The 15,384-nt window shown below is 44.9% G+C and overlaps 1 protein-coding gene across 1 annotated transcript; it reads right to left on the reverse strand.

The window, feature by feature from the left end:
- Positions 1 to 476: 476 nt before the first annotated feature.
- On the reverse strand, positions 477 to 11,897 carry LOC115391542 (kinesin-like protein KIFC3). The gene is made up of 14 exons (XM_030095816.1): positions 11,790 to 11,897; positions 10,568 to 10,825; positions 6,855 to 6,974; positions 6,616 to 6,678; positions 6,185 to 6,298; positions 5,041 to 5,154; positions 4,702 to 4,868; positions 3,716 to 4,376; positions 3,409 to 3,551; positions 1,889 to 1,949; positions 1,548 to 1,756; positions 914 to 1,100; positions 748 to 843; positions 477 to 626 (listed from the first exon to the last, which is right to left on the reverse strand). Exons 1-14 carry the CDS (start codon positions 11,895 to 11,897, stop codon positions 477 to 479), a joined length of 2,451 nt encoding a protein of 816 aa, XP_029951676.1.
- Positions 11,898 to 15,384: the final 3,487 nt, after the last annotated feature.

Consider the following 15,384-nt stretch of genomic DNA (forward strand, 5'->3'; position numbering starts at 1 on the left):
TAAAAATGTCTGTTTTTCCAAAGCCAAACATATAATACAAAAAGTAACATCAGTCTCATTATAAAGCCAATTTAAGGGAAAATACAATGAAATGTCTAAAAAAAAATGTCCTCTCACTGTTTTATTATGGTTTTTTAAATTTGACAGTCACTTAAAAAAATTATCAAACACACACACACAGTTTTCTCTTAAATCTGCTAACCTGAATTTTTTACAATTTCCTATGATCATGTGGATCAACTGTGAAGTCATGTATCTCTATAAATCCTGAAAAGAATTTGTCAATCCTTCCTTTTAAGCCTTGTGTGAGTTTCCAGTGATTTATACCTCGAATCACTTGTCTCTCTGTAGATACAGCCAGTTTATGTCTTGAATCCGCTGTTTCAAAGATAAACACTTGTTGACTTCATGAAAAGTGAAAATTGGAAAAGTAGTGAAATCCTCCAGATGATGATGATGATGAAGAAGCTGCTCTCTCATTTGGCCGTCTTGCCGCCTCTCGCTGGTCCGATGTTCTGAGCTGCTCTGCCCAGAGAAACCTGCCGGATGGTGGAGCCGAACTGCAGCGTGCTGAGAGTTTCCACCACGTCCTTCACATCCGGACTCACGTTGACAAACACACAACACTGCAGACACACAACACACACACAGCCGTCACTAAAACCCAGATTACAGAGCATCTTGTGAGTGAGTGAATCACAGCTTGCTGGGTCTGCTTTAGCTCGTCTCAGGCTTGCTGTGTCTTACTTTGGCATCCCCACTGAGGCAGGGCTGCAGGAGATGAGTGAGTTTGGAGTTTCTGAAGGGGATGTGGAGCGCGTTGCACTTCAGAGCTCCAAACACCTGAGAGCAAAAGGAAACTACATGTAAGTGACTCTTAAACGTTTCCAGAGACCGGAGCAGGTCGGTGTACCTGTCCCAGTGCTGTCAGTGACTTGTTGATGGCGGCGGCCTCCACCAGCCTCTGCCCTTCAGCTTCTGTCTTCGAGATCCGTTCCGATCCAGCAAGGTCACACAAGGTCAGCGTCCCGCGAGTCGTCAGCCCGGACACACTGTCTGAGATCTCCACCTCCAGCGCCACCAGCAGGTGAGAGCGGGAGCTGCGGCAGTAAATAACACGTCGTGGTTATGAATTCTTCTCTCAGTACAAAATGTGAATTAATTTTGGATTGTTAAAATATGATTGGAAGTTTTTGCTCTTTTTTTATTAATCAGTCTTCTTGATACCTAAAGTACTCGTAGTCAGAGACAAAACAGTGTCTAAACCTGAACATCCATTTCAAATCAAATGTATTCAAATCAAACAGTAGACTCCAAATGAATGGCGTGTGACTGACTGAGGGAAGAATGATGCATGTAGAACTTTTGGGAAACACTCCAACACTCCAGTCTCACTGGAGACTCCTCTCTGTGTCAGGGTCATGGAGGCGCCGATCACATGTGGGAAATATGTTCAGAGCTTTCAAGGAGTTTTGTTTGTGTTTGTGTTGGAATAGTTACAGAATCCATCTAAAACATGTCGATATGTTCATAGATTTGCAGTGAACCTCTGCGTGTTCATCTTGGTGGAGGCGATCTTTCTGTTCCTTTCCCCCATCTCCATGACGCCCAGGATGTCGGCCTCGGTCTGGACCTGGACTTGGGTCAGACCGGGGACTGCCACTGACTTCCCCTGGACTCGGATATCCAGTGAAGCGTTGGGACTTTTGGTCAGAAGGTCCTTCAAGGTCTCGTTGTAAATCTCCAGCATGGACATCTGAAAACAGGCACATTCACACTCATTTATTTGGAGATGTTCAGTTCAGTTTGATTTTCAGATAAGTTCACCTGCAGTAAACACATATTAACAAGGTCTGAGTTTCAATTTTTGGAATGTTTAAGGCTTTACCTTCAGTGTGTAGGACACCTTCTCCTTTTCCGCACAGATGTGAAGGAGTTCCCGTACAGACCTGGAAACACACACACACACACACACACACACACACACACACACACACACAAACACACACACGTGTTACAGCCTCTGACACTACTCAGGTAACCGGAGACTCTTGTCAGTCGGGTGTTGTGCTGCTTTTGTTTGGCTTCTCTCAAAGAAGAAACCTGAACTCTCCGTGAACTGGATCTTCCTCCGTCGGCGTTTAGCCTTTGGTTCTTCTCATGCTGTATTCATGAGGTCTTGGCAGGTAAGGTGTGAAGTAATCAGAGGCAGCCGGAGTCATTCAGACCCTGACAGGAGGCTTAGGACCAAGCTGGAACCTCTTCACCAGAAAACAGAAACAACAGCAGGGAAATCTGGGAGGCGGGGTTCGTATTACCTGACCAGTTTCTAAATAAATCTCAATTTAAAAAAAGTATTAAAAAGCAAAATCAATTAAAAATGGGCAGGACGGTTAAAACAGAGTTGAAGGACCTTGAATTTTTAACTCTGAGGTTTATCTTTGTTTTGTGATGAAAATGTCTCTATTTTCTCTTAACCAAACTGTTAACCAAACTTAACCTGAAATGACTACCATCTCAACATGAAGACAATTTTAATGAAACCTTCTCATGTAAAATACAGTTGAAAAGTCACAAATATTTAAAAATTAAAGTCCAAAATTCAATGTTTTCTTTGAAATTGTTACCATTTACTCGGAGGTTTGGTCGTTTGGATTTTGGCCCAGGGGCCTTGAGTTGTGTTAAACTTAAACTGTTCAAAGCTTTAATGGACAAAAGAACCATTAGACTCTCCATCAATGTGATAACAATGTTTTTTTTCATTGGTAGTTGCGCTATTTTAGCCCGCCCCTTTCCTTTTTTGATTGACAGGTAAGTGACTGGCTTGTAGACGTGTTTGATTCCCCCCGGTTCCATAGCAGCGGCGCACCAGACAAATTTACCGTACCGAAATGCGTGACTGTCACGCTCAATGCGTGAGACTTGAGAGCCCTGCGAGTTTGCATAGGGCCGACTGTGGGCCGATTTGATAGTAAGTCAAAAATCAGAAATACACCACTACAAACCAGACTGTATGTAGACTGTAGATTTAATCTGAACAAGAACAGTTGTCTTAAATGCCAAGTTCATAAAGAATTTTAATTTCTTGACACTGAATCAATGAAAATCATTGTAACAGAGGCCCTGACTTCATGTCAGTGTTTCCAGTGAAAACATGTTTTCCTTTTTGCTCGGGTAGAGTTTTTCATTCACGTAGCAACATTTTGAAAACGATGTCCGTTTACGTCGTTTTCAGCAGAAACACTGAAAACAATGTAGTTAGCATGCCAGGCCAGGAGTTGGCGCTGTTGTTTGTTTTGTAATGAAACTACACGATAACCTAGAATGTTTTCTGACAAACTCTTCCAGGGAACCAACCTGCTCTTCTCACTGACTGGCTGAAGTCCATTTGCAGCACGTCAGACTGACCTGATGTTGACTCCGGGGTTTTCCTTGCTGCCCATCATGGTGTACGTCTTCCCTGAGCCAGTTTGTCCATAAGCCAGAACACAGACGTTGTATCCGTCCACACAGGAGGTGATGACTGGGAGCATCCCTGAAAACACCTCCTCCTGTCCACACAGGGTGGAGCGTCATTAGACATCAAGAGCAACGGAACCTTCAGCTTTAAGCGTTACGAGACTCGATGGAGTTCAGTCGGTTTTTCTTGCTGTTGTGTGTTTCAGCTGTGAGCAGTGTAAGTGTGTGTGTGCAGGGGGGTTAAACCAGCTGTTACCTGAGAGCTGCTGGGAGTGAAGACTTTGTCAAACTGGAACTTTTTTTTACTTCCTTTCTGAACCAGCACCACTTCCTGGTCGCCGGCGGTCTCCAGACAGCTGGAGGCTCTGTCGCTCCTCCTGCAGCGGCAGAACACCCGGATGTTCCCCTGCAGCTCCAGCACTTTGTTGTGCAGGCTCTTCCTTTCCGCCGCCTCCCTCCTGTAGAGCGACCGCAGCTCCTCCACCTCGGCCGCCCCCTCCCGCTCCACCCGGGCCAGCTCCCCCACGGAGCCCTTCAGCTGCTCCAGCTGCTTCCTCATGTCGGCCAGCGCCTGCTGAACCGTGGCCCGGAGCTTCTTGCTGGAGACGTTGAGTGCTCGGGTCAGGCGGCCCAGCTGGAGGAGCTGGGCGGGGTCCGGACTGGGCTTGGCGACGGTCTTGGCCGGGGGGACGGCGGGGACCCGGCGGTTGAGGAGGGACCTGATCTTCTCTCTGGCCTGCTGCCGGTCGGCCTCCAGCTCCGCCGCCCTCTGGTTGAGGTGCTGGACGGCGTCGGTCAGGTAGCGGACCTCCCCCACCAGGTAGCTGTTCTTCTGGAGGAGGACGTCCGCCTCTTTCTCTTTGACCTGGAGCTTCTCCATCAGATCCCCGATGGCACGGTCCCTCTCCAAGAGCGCCCTGCTGGGTCAGACCACGACGTTCGGGTGCAACACAGAAGAAGACGCAAACAACAACGTCTAAACAGAGTAAGTACGTAAGGAAGAAAAGCCTGCCATCTCTGTTAAAAATACTCTTTGTTGCATCGCTTAATTGCAACTCTACTGATTGTGAATCTACAATTAAAAAAAAAAAGTTTAATCACGAAGGATTTTCAATGAAAGTTTTATAGTTTTATAGTATGAAAGTTTCTGTCATGTTGTTCACTGGAGCTGAAAACCAAAACAACATGATGGCATAGTGGGACTTGTAAAAAACAAGTGAATAAATGAGGGTGGGTGTTGACCTGAAGGAGTTGAGGTCGGTGTAGCTGTGATCTCCACTGGGAGGAGCCTGGAGCAGGATCTCTCCAAACATGGTGAGGTAGACGGAGATGACCTCCTCAGCATCGTAGTTACATTGTCTGAGAGCCGCTGTGATCTCCTTCTGGTCCAGCAGGCCTGGTAAAGCACTCTGGAGTACAAGGCAAAGGGATTTATTGTTGCTGGTAAACATTCATGCAGTTAGATAGTGTCTGAAACAGCAGGAATTATTTTATATGTGTGGGAAACTGAAAAGACAGAGATGCTGCTGCTACGCTGGGTAAAGAACTACACTGCGTTCTGGTTTCTGGACTCTTCCTCACCATGACCTGCTGGACTCGAGCTTGGACAAACTCCACGTTCATCTCCCACTGCAGCGGCAGCAGCAGCCAGACGCCCGACTGAGGATCCCAGAACCTGCAAATATTCACTCTTTCCTGGAAAACAGAGCAGGACATAAGAAATGACGCCTTTCTATGAGAAGCACCATCATCGAAACTCAACTTGAGAATCTGAAACTGAAAAATCAGCTTCAGTAGTTCAGGCTTTTATCACAATATATCAATACATCTAACAAAGTTATACTAAATTAATTCATATAACTGTGGTGATATTCTTACTTTTAGTCTCCTTTAACCAAAACCAGATGAGTTTTCATTTGTGTCTTAAAGAAAAACATATTTTTTAAAATGAAATGAGCTGTTTGGTCAATTTGGTGCGAAAGATCATTGAGGTAGGATTATTCAAAATGAGGTTGTTATACAATTTGATGCTTTTATGGCAGAAAGCTTTTATATTTTTCAGTCTGGATTTGGGTCAAAGTGCTGAATGACATTCATGTGTGTATTGATACACCTGGACTTTGCCTTGTTTATTTAACATCTACATGATACACGCAAGAGAAAAGGTTAAAGGTCAGCAGACATCTTGACTCCATGTCCCTCAGGACAACAATCAAGTCTGAAATCTGGATGCGATTATAGAATCAGAACTGAAATTCAACAACCACGTTAAGACAATAACAAAATCAGTTTATTACCGTCTGAAAACAGTGCTCCAGCTGCTCAAGTCACAAAACACTGACTTCAAAATCCGATATGTGGTTGAATAGTTTGAATGGTTTTGTGCCGAAACACATCTCAGGACCAACTCTTAGGGGTCTAGATGGTTCCTCCAGACTCCTGAGGGTCTTTTTCTACACTCCTCTTCTGAGGAACAAACCTCCTGAACACTCAAGGACTCCAAACGCTCTTCCTTTAAATCAGCCCTTAAAACACTTTCATCTGCTCAAGTTTTCCAATGTTTTCGTTAATAACCTTGTTTTAATGTGTTTCCTTCACATCCTTGTAAAGCACAGTGGATTGCTTCGAGTCTTAATGCTGCTTTCGAAAGAAATTTGCCTTGTCGAAAGAAAACTTTTTTTTTTCAGATGTCAGATCAGTTAATCTGTTCCGACTCTCGTCTCACCTCAAACATGTAGGTGGTGACCGCTCCTTTGCCCTGGATGTAGATGCTGCCAGTTCGGTCGTCCTCCCTCACAGCTGAGTGGCTGCTGGCTGGAGTCTGCAGCTGATCAGAAGCCTGACAGGAGAAAATATCTCTTTACTAAGTTGTGTGATCTTTCTGTTCTGTCTACACTGAGCCTATGAATATCAGGAACAGAGGACGAAGAGACGAAGCACAGCCCTGGCACAATTTACTTATTATAAAACTAAATACTCCGGTCTGTCTTCTCTCTGGGTCTTTCTGCAAAAAAAGTTTTGTTGTGTAATTTCAGATTGTGATGGCAATTAGATACACTTAAACCCCAAATTGTGTTGAATGCAGCAAAACTCTGCGCTCTGCTTCAGTAGCAGCAGCTTCATCATTTGCTCTGGCGTGAAACTGATTCGACTGACCTCGCTGTTGGTGGAGAGGAAGCGACCCTGGTTGTACCACTCCTTTGGAAAGGGCTGCAGGTTCTGGAAGCAAAGTAAGACACAAAATGTGAAGGAAACCAGCCAATAAAACTGTGTTAAGGTCAGAATGAATGGAACGCACTGAAATGATACAAGCATTAGGCATCCTTGAAAAAAGTGGCATCGGCACATCCCCGTTTGTCAAAATCCTTTTTTCATTGGAGGTCAGTAGTTTGTACCTGAGACTCGTCAACATAAACTCTGTTTCCATGATGGCAGAAGCAGCTGTAGAGAATCCCATCGTTGTGGAGGAAACTCTCAAAGTTCAGAGACACTTCTTCACCCTCTGATGCTCCTTCCTGTCACAGTTAAACACACAATGAACATTATAACCAAGCTCAGACTATCTCCACATTAATAATACAACAGATATGTGTGTAATAACCAAGAATGTAAAACCTCCCAATAATGTCATAATATTGTCCTTTAGCATAGCATATTATTTTTTTTTCCATTAATATAATAACTTATAACATAATAACGTAGTAACAGCAAACAAAATAATAATTTTGGCCATTCTGAATGTAATACAGGAAATAATGTAACAACTTGCCAATGACTGAAAGATTATTTACAACAAAGATTGAGAAAGTTTATGTATTCATGGATGTTCATGTATATCATCACTATTCCATCCACTTTATCTGTTTTTCAGAAGCAAGCTGCACAAAACCTATAAACAAAACTTCGATTTTAAAGGAACGTAGCCCTATTTATGTATTAACACATTATTGACAACAGTCATTACAATTTGAATCCATCCATCCATCCATCCATTATCTACCACTTATCCGGGACCGGGTCAGGGGGCAGCAGTCTAAGTAGTGATGCCCAGACTTCCTGTCCCCCCTCTTCCTCCAGCTCTCGACTCATTTCCAGGGCAGCTGAGAGACTTATGCTGAATCCCATTTCACCCCTTGGCCCTATGCCTCGTTTTGCGCGTTCACGTGGAGGGGTAGGAGTGTCCCAATTGTCATTATGACGTAGGGGTAGAGCCAAGAAGGAGGGCCAGTCACCCCTCCAAAAGGAGATTCTCCCGAGGAACACTTCAAACGGAGGGGTATGATCCAGTGGCGGCCAATGGTGTGGGGCGCTTGTTTTGTCAGCCTCGACCGTGACTGGCGGGCAGGGTTAATTCACTTCCGCATTGGCGGGAGCGATCGTCTACACCCACGCATTCCAGACGCATTCCAAACACAACAGATAGACGATTATTTTTAATAAACTGGTTTCTTCAACACTGCCCGCCTGAAATACGCGGGTGGGAAATGAGCGCTCCCGCCAATGCGGAAGTGAACTAACCCCGCACGCCAGTCACGGTCTAGGCAAACACAACAAACGCTCCTCGCCACCGGCCGCCACTGGATGACAGATTTCTCAGAGAGCCTTCCAAGATCGGCAAGATGGCGGCGTCCGCAACAAAAGAAGTTTATAAATGTCAGTATTTTTTCAATTAGTAAAGTTTTAAAATTTAAGAAAAACATTCTTCTTCAGCAAACAATTGGTGCATCTGCCTTCGTCATCGGCAGCGGTGACTACTGATGACGTATGCAATTTTTGAAGGGGTGTTCCAATTCGGAGGGGTTTACTTCGGCCCTACCCCTTAGCACTCCATTTCAAAGGGGTAGGGACACGGGGTAGGGCCAAGGGGGAGGGCTAGAAAGAGAAATGGGATTGGGCCTTAGTCTCTCCAGCGTGTCGTGGGTCTTCCCAGGGCTCTCCGCCCAGTGGGACCTACCCGGAACACCTCCCCATGGAGGCATCGAGGAGGCATCCTAAACAAATGCCCAAGCCTCCTCAGCCGGATGCTCTCGATGTGAAGGAGTATCAGCTCTACTCCGAGCTCCTCCCTGGTGACTGAGCTCCTCACCCTATCTTGGAGTGCCCAGCCACCCTATTGAGGAAGCTCATTTCAGTTGCTTGTATCCGGGATCTTGTCCTTTCAGTCATTACCCAAAGCTCAAGGTGAGGGTAGGGGAGAAGACGACTGGTAAATCAAGAGCTTCACCTTTCGGCTCAGTTCCTTCTTCACCACAACAGACCGATGCAACGGCATCATTGCAGACGCTGCGCCGAACCGCCTGTCAATCCATGCTCCATCTACTCACTCTACTCATGAAGAAAAACCCAAAATACTTGAACTCCTCCACTTGGGAAAAGGTCTCTCTGTCAACCAAGAGAGGGCAGACCACCTTCTTCCGGTCAAGGACCATGGCCTTGGATTTGGAGGTGCTGATCCTCATCCCCATTGCTTCACACTCGGCTGTAAACTGCCCCAGTGAAATTCAGTCTATAAAGTATTCTTAACAGAATTGGTGACAAAGGGCAGCCCTGTCGGAGTCCAACATGCTCTTGAAACAGGTCCGATCTGTCGGCAATGCGGATCAGACTCCTACTTCGGTCATACAGAGATGGGACGGCCCTTAACAAGGGTCCGAGTACTCTGCATTCCCGAAGCACCCCCCACAAGATACCACGAGGTGCGCAGTTGAACACCTCCTCTAAATCCACAAAACGCATGTGGACTGGTCAGGAGAACTCCCACAAACCCTTGAACACCCTATGGAGGGTATAGCGCTGGTCCAGTGTTCCACAACCAGGACGAAAACCACATTGTTCCTCCTGGATCCGAGGTTCGACTATCGGTCGAATCTTCCTCTCCAGTACCCTGGAGCAGCCTTTCCCAGAGAGGCTGAGGAGTGTGATCCCCCTATAGTCGAAGCACATCCTCCAGTGCCCCTTTTTAAAAATGGCAACCACCACCCCAGTCTGCCAATCCAGAGGAACAGTCCCTGATTGCCATGCAATGTTACAGAGATGTGTCAACCAAGACAGTCCCTGCGCATCCAGAGACTTAAAGGTGCTGTAGGCAGGATTCCGCATCTCCGCCATCTTACTTGGGGTTACCTAAGCAAGATGGTGATTTGACCCATCTAAGATGGCCATTTGAAACCTAGCACAGCCAATCCGGTCCTATTTTCTCTGACATCACGCCCTTACGCAAGTTAAGCCCCTCCCACAAGAACGTGCGACGAACACCCCTTGACCAATCACGGTTAGGGCCTCATGGGCTCTTCTGATTGGTCAAAGATACCTGGAGTGTCGAGATTCCTTTTCAGCTCAGAACAGGGACAGATGGAAAAGCTGTGCCCTCGCGGTAGTGCAATTATGCTACACTCCTAAAGGATTATCAATGGATACTCTAACATTTAATCCAAAGAAAACGCAGAAAAATTAGCATTGACTAGCAAAATCCTGCCTACAGCACCTTTAAGGTACTCAGGGTCTCGTTCACCCCCGGTGCCTTGCCACCGAGGAGGTTACCAACCACCTCAGTGACTTCAGCTTGAGTGATGGACGATTCCGACTTCAGCCTCTGCTTCCTCTACGGAAGACATGGTGACGGGATTGAGGAGGTCCTCTGAGTATTCCTTCCACCATTTCCATCCATTTTGAACGGGTTAAGACTTTTTTTTTTAATGAAAATTCAGTCATATAAGTTATCTCATTATTGGCAAAATATTTTGATAATGGCTCATATCCTATAATACTATTGTCAAGAGTTTTATTACACTGAAAAAGTCCTAAAGTAATCCATTACTATTTGTTAGACATGATGTGTCATAAAAAAATCTTTTCAATATGTTGTAACTTCAGCTAAAAATGTAAAAATAGATAAATGAAACTGCAATTCATTGGAAAGATTGTTTTTAGCTTCTGTGCAGTGTTCTTCTCAGCAATAAGTACAGTGGAGGTATAGTCTTCCCATTTTTTCACTAAGGAAACCTTACATTAACAGCATTTATCACATCATTGACCATTGTAAAATTGTTGGTGGTTCAATATGTTTCATTGTGATTTTTAAGTTTGGAGTTTGTTATCAGCTGCTTACAGTGATGGGCGGGTTGGAGATGATCTGGTTTGAAGTGTTAGGGTTGGAGGTGGGCTGGTTGGAGGTGTTGGAGTTGGAGGTGGGCTGGTTGGAGGTGTTGGGGTTGGAGTTGGGTTGGTTGGAGGTGGGCTGGTTGGAGGTCTTGGGTTTGGAGATAGGTGGCATCGCTGCCTCTTCTTCCTTCTCTTCGGTCTCCTCGCTCGTTAAAGACTGAATGTCCACAGTGTGGCTGTCGGGATTCACTGACTTCACATCTGCCTGGAGACACACACAGACACACACACACACACACACAGACACACACACACACACACACACACACACACACACACACACACACACACACACACACACACACACACACATTCAGTGACTTGATTTACCTCCTAAAGACAGTTGAGAAAACAGACAGGAAACCAAACTGTGAAAACTAGAATTCAAAATTGATTAATTGACACACATTCAAAACATTATTTTTCACCCATCCACCATTCAAATAACCAGTAACTGAAGAACATGTGCTTTCACATCAAAGTCTCCAAAATATCAGACAAATCTCAAACAGCTCCAGAAGACAATGCTTTATTTGTTGCATTTGACCAATAGAAAGTCGATGGATTCAGAAAGCTGTCATATTTAGATCCCTTATGCACATTTTCAAGTAAAAACGGAAAAAAGTCAGTTCTGTTTTGTGTCTGTTTACATGGCAATGGTGATCAGAGCAACTGAAAATACTTCATTTTGGAAACAGCTGAAATTTCTGAAATGCTGCTCCTTTGGCACCACGGCCATAGTGAATAGCTCTACTGCATATGCTCAGTAGGCAGAAAATAAGAACAAAGTATTCATCCACAGTAACTCCCAGTCCATATTCTCCTGGTCCTGGCAGTTCTAGAGCTGACAGTCGACAGCTGACCCCTCACAACTGGTTTAATGGACTCAAGAAACCTCAATAGCTCTCTGGAGATCCAGTGAATCAGCTTGTTTAGGCCTCCAGTAGGAACCACTGGGACATGGTGGTGGAACTACTGCTGCATAGGCACTGAACATTGTTTAGTTAGCCTGGGATTTAAAGCTGGATGTTGGTCTTACTTGATCTAAATCGAACTGAGAAAGCTGTGACCTGCCGCTGGAGAAAAATCTTTGAATTTATTTTTTGAATTGAAAAGACTTTTGGATGACAGACTGATGGGTGAGTCGTGGGGGTGGGGTGGTAGCTCACCTGCAGGGTGTCATTGCTCTGCTGTCCTTGAGGTGAAGAAGCTTCCCTTCCCCCCCCTCTCAGCCTCTCTGGCTGGGGTTCCTCAGTGACCGACGCTCCGCTGCCCATCCCGACCTGCACAGACACACACTGACAACACAGAAGCATCCAGCAGCAGGAGGGGTGTGTGTGCGGTCTGTGACAGATGAGACGAGGTAATCTGAACAGCCTGGAATACATGAGCCCCATGAGAGATGATCTGAAGAGCAGCGATCCGTCAGGCAGGACGCGCCGTGCTGGAGGCTGCTGTTTGAGTAGTTTTAGCCTTTTTGACAAATTCAGTCTTTTCACCAGATTTTGTGTGTTCAGAGGTTTTTACAGTTTCAATATTTGAGTCATTTGAGCTGTTTTAGACCCTGTTCACGTGACATTTCAAGAGGAGAAAAGATAATTGCTCTTTTATGACAATGTTTGGAATCGATGTCCGTTTACACGGAAAGGGTAGAAACGCGTAAAACGACGTAGTTAGTAATAACTTGTTAACGGTGCTGTAGGCAGGATTCTGCATCTCTGCCAGTAAACCTAAGCAAGATGGTGATTTGACCCATCTAAGAAGGCAATTTGAAACCCAGCACAGCCAATCCTGTCCTGTTTTCCCTGACATCACGCCCTCACGCAAGTTAAGCCCCTCCCACAAGAACGTGCGACGAACGCCCCTCGACCAATCAGGGCAAGAACCTCAGGGGCTCTTCTGATTGGTCAAAGATACCTGGAGCTGTCGAGATTCCTTTTCAGCTCAGAACAGAGACAGATGGAAACGCTGCGCCCTCGTGGTAGTGCAATTATGCTACACTCCTAAAGGATTATCAATGGATACTCTGACATTTAATCCAAAGAAAACACAGAAAAATTAGCATTGACTAGCAAAATCCTGCCTACAGCAGCTTTAACTGTTAGCTGTTATCTGTTAGCTGCATAATGTGCAATTTTCATCTGTCCCAGGTGACAGACAACACTCGTGAGAGGATCATGGTGATGTCTTGCTCTAAATTGGTGGTCCTGCGTCACACTGACAGACGACTGTTCTCATGGTCTCCTGACCAAAAACAACCTGCCATGAAACTCTGAGTGTTAGAACGTTGGGATGACTGTGACTGCTGTGGCTGTGGCCTTAGTCAGCTGACCAACTGAAATGTAGTATGAAGTGACGCATTGATCAGCGCAGCTCTAGAACTTACTTCAATCGGATTTCTCTCCAAACACATAAATTCCAGAATAGCGAGGGCTCTGTTCATGTTTCGCCAGTTTCTCCTCTGTGAATGACGATGGAGCACGCATTCGACGTTTCATTCTCCTGTAATCACACTGAGGTACATCTTACACTGTGATTCAGCTTGTTTTCATCATGCAGTCTGCACACAGCAAGCTTCATGCTGTACAAGTTGTTAAAATAGCAGTTAGTAGCCAGTCTCAGATGCTCCAGAACACAACGCTGTGAATTGTTCTGGGGATGAAGGGTCTTGCTCAGTGGGATTTGAACCTGCAAACTTCCAAAGACCCCATAGTCCCTGTGAGGCGGCAGTCCGAACCGCTACACGCCGTGATCCTGCTGCCTTTAAATACCTGAGCTGTGAGTTCAGGCTTCACTGAAGAGACAAGGAGACAAAGACACATGTCCAAGTGATTTATTCCCTCCCACAGTCTGACATCGCTTCACATCCTGATTGATCTCCCAGGATTCTCCACCAAGATTTCTTTTTTACTTTACAAGAAGCATTTCTGGTTAAAAGAACATAGAACCTCACAAAACTGTTAACACACGAAAAGAACGTCTCTCAACAAAATCCTCAAAATGTTCTGAAGCTGGTTTGCCGAGAAGAAAACTGACAAAACGTGTGGATCTTCAACTCGAGGAGCGTCGGACTGTTTTTACAGGCTAGTTTTCATGAGAGCAGGAAAAAAAAGGTCTGATTGCCTCTGAAAATGTCATAATTCGTTAAAAACTGCATCGCTCTCAGTGAAGCCTTTCTGAAAACAATGCACATGTACTTTGCACACAAGTTCTGCATTTCAGCGGCTCCCAGCTCTGCTGTGGAGTCGACAGACACTCAGAATGTGACAGAAGTTCTCTGTTTTCACTCGAAAGCACTTTTGAGTAAATGATAATGTTATTTTAGCTGCAATCAGCAGTGTTTTACCTGTTTTAGCAGCAATTAGCTGTGCTGAAGTGTTTTTTTTCATTGTTTTACAATTCCTCTCTACACATCCGGTAAACCGACATCAGAGAAAGTCATTGAATCTTTTCAACTTCCTCCAGAGCTCCTCTTGTTTTGGATTTATTCATGTTGAAATAAAGGTTTGAAAACTAAATATATTCCATCTGTGGTAGCGTTCAGCGATCCTAGAGGGACCTGACAGAATTTTATTAACAAACTACTGAATTCTTCCATTGAAATATCACATTTGTCACCTGAAACCACAAATTCCTTTTGAAAGATAATCTATTGTGCAACAAAAAATAACAGGAAATATTTATTTACACTGAATGTAAGTTCATGAAGCCTCAACGCTGCACGTGGCTCCAGAGCTGCAGGTTGAGGAACTGAGGTAGACGTTGGCTCAGACGAAAATGGATGAACAAATAAATAAATAAATAAATAGATGCATGCTGGTGGCTCAGCAGTGAGAGTCCAACAGAAACAGACACACGATCCGAAGTCTGCAGAATGAGCTGAAGGTGTGTGATATTCCAGTGAACTGAGTGAGAAAGCAGAAATATTCTTGATATCTTGTGGGGTTTTTTTTCCTTTTAGATCGGTTTGAACTAACCTTTGCAGTGATCAGCTGTTTTCAAAAGTGGTCCTGAGTCCATGCAGTGATTTCCTCGTCACATTCAGCTCTGTTCAGTAACTGTTTTCTAAAATATACTTTCAATATTTTTGTGTACAAATATATTGTTTCAGATTTGTTGGCCTTTTTCTGTCATGAGTCAAACCCTCCTCAGTATAATCCTCTGCTGGGTTTTAACTACATTCAATTTGAATGGAATAGAGCATCCCTACCCCATGGAAGAGCCAGGGTTTGAATCCCTCAAAACAATCTTCCCGTCCGTCCTGTCTTCTCCTTCAGTAACCCCAAGTCCAACAGCAGAAAGTCTCTGAGTCTGGTTCTGCAGGTTTCTTCCTGTTAAATGAAGGTGTTTCTTTCCACCATCACTTATTCTAACTCTTGTGGAGTTGTTGGTTTTCTCTGTAAGAGCGTCTCAAAATGAGAGCGTTGTATTTGGCACGATAGGAATAACATTGAGGTGAATCTCCTGGATGTGACTGTAACTGAGCAGATAGAAACAAACTGTGGGTTTTGTTTGACTCAGAGGGAAACTACCTTGATTTCTACCTTCACTGTTTTGCTTTTTCCTGGACAGACTAACTGAAAACGGGCCGGCAGCCTACATTCTCCTTCATTCTGCGGTCAACACCCACCTGGTCAATCTGTAGATTCTAGATTCTACAAACCAGAGATCACAGTGACCGACCGCCATCAATTTGAACAGGAGGTGATTAAAAGGGAAACAACATCCATGTTTATCAGCTGATTGTCATTGAACACATTCTCC

Source organism: Salarias fasciatus, chromosome 7, assembly GCF_902148845.1.
Source record: "Salarias fasciatus chromosome 7, fSalaFa1.1, whole genome shotgun sequence".
Taxonomy (NCBI): Eukaryota; Metazoa; Chordata; class Actinopteri; order Blenniiformes; family Blenniidae; genus Salarias; species Salarias fasciatus.

What these genes read in the sequence shown, in the direction of transcription:
- LOC115391542 (XM_030095816.1), bottom strand. Translation starts at nt 11,897, where the DNA reads ATGGGCAGCGGAGCGTCGGTCACTGAGGAACCCCAGCCAGAGAGGCTG. An exon ending in TCCTCTCCACCAACAGCGAG is followed by an intron (nt 6,299 to 6,615) that starts GTCAGTCGAATC and finishes TTCTCCTGTCAG; the next exon opens with GCTTCTGATCAGCTGCAGAC. An exon ending in TCACTCCCAGCAGCTCTCAG is followed by an intron (nt 3,552 to 3,715) that starts GTAACAGCTGGT and finishes CTGTGTGGACAG; the next exon opens with GAGGAGGTGTTTTCAGGGAT.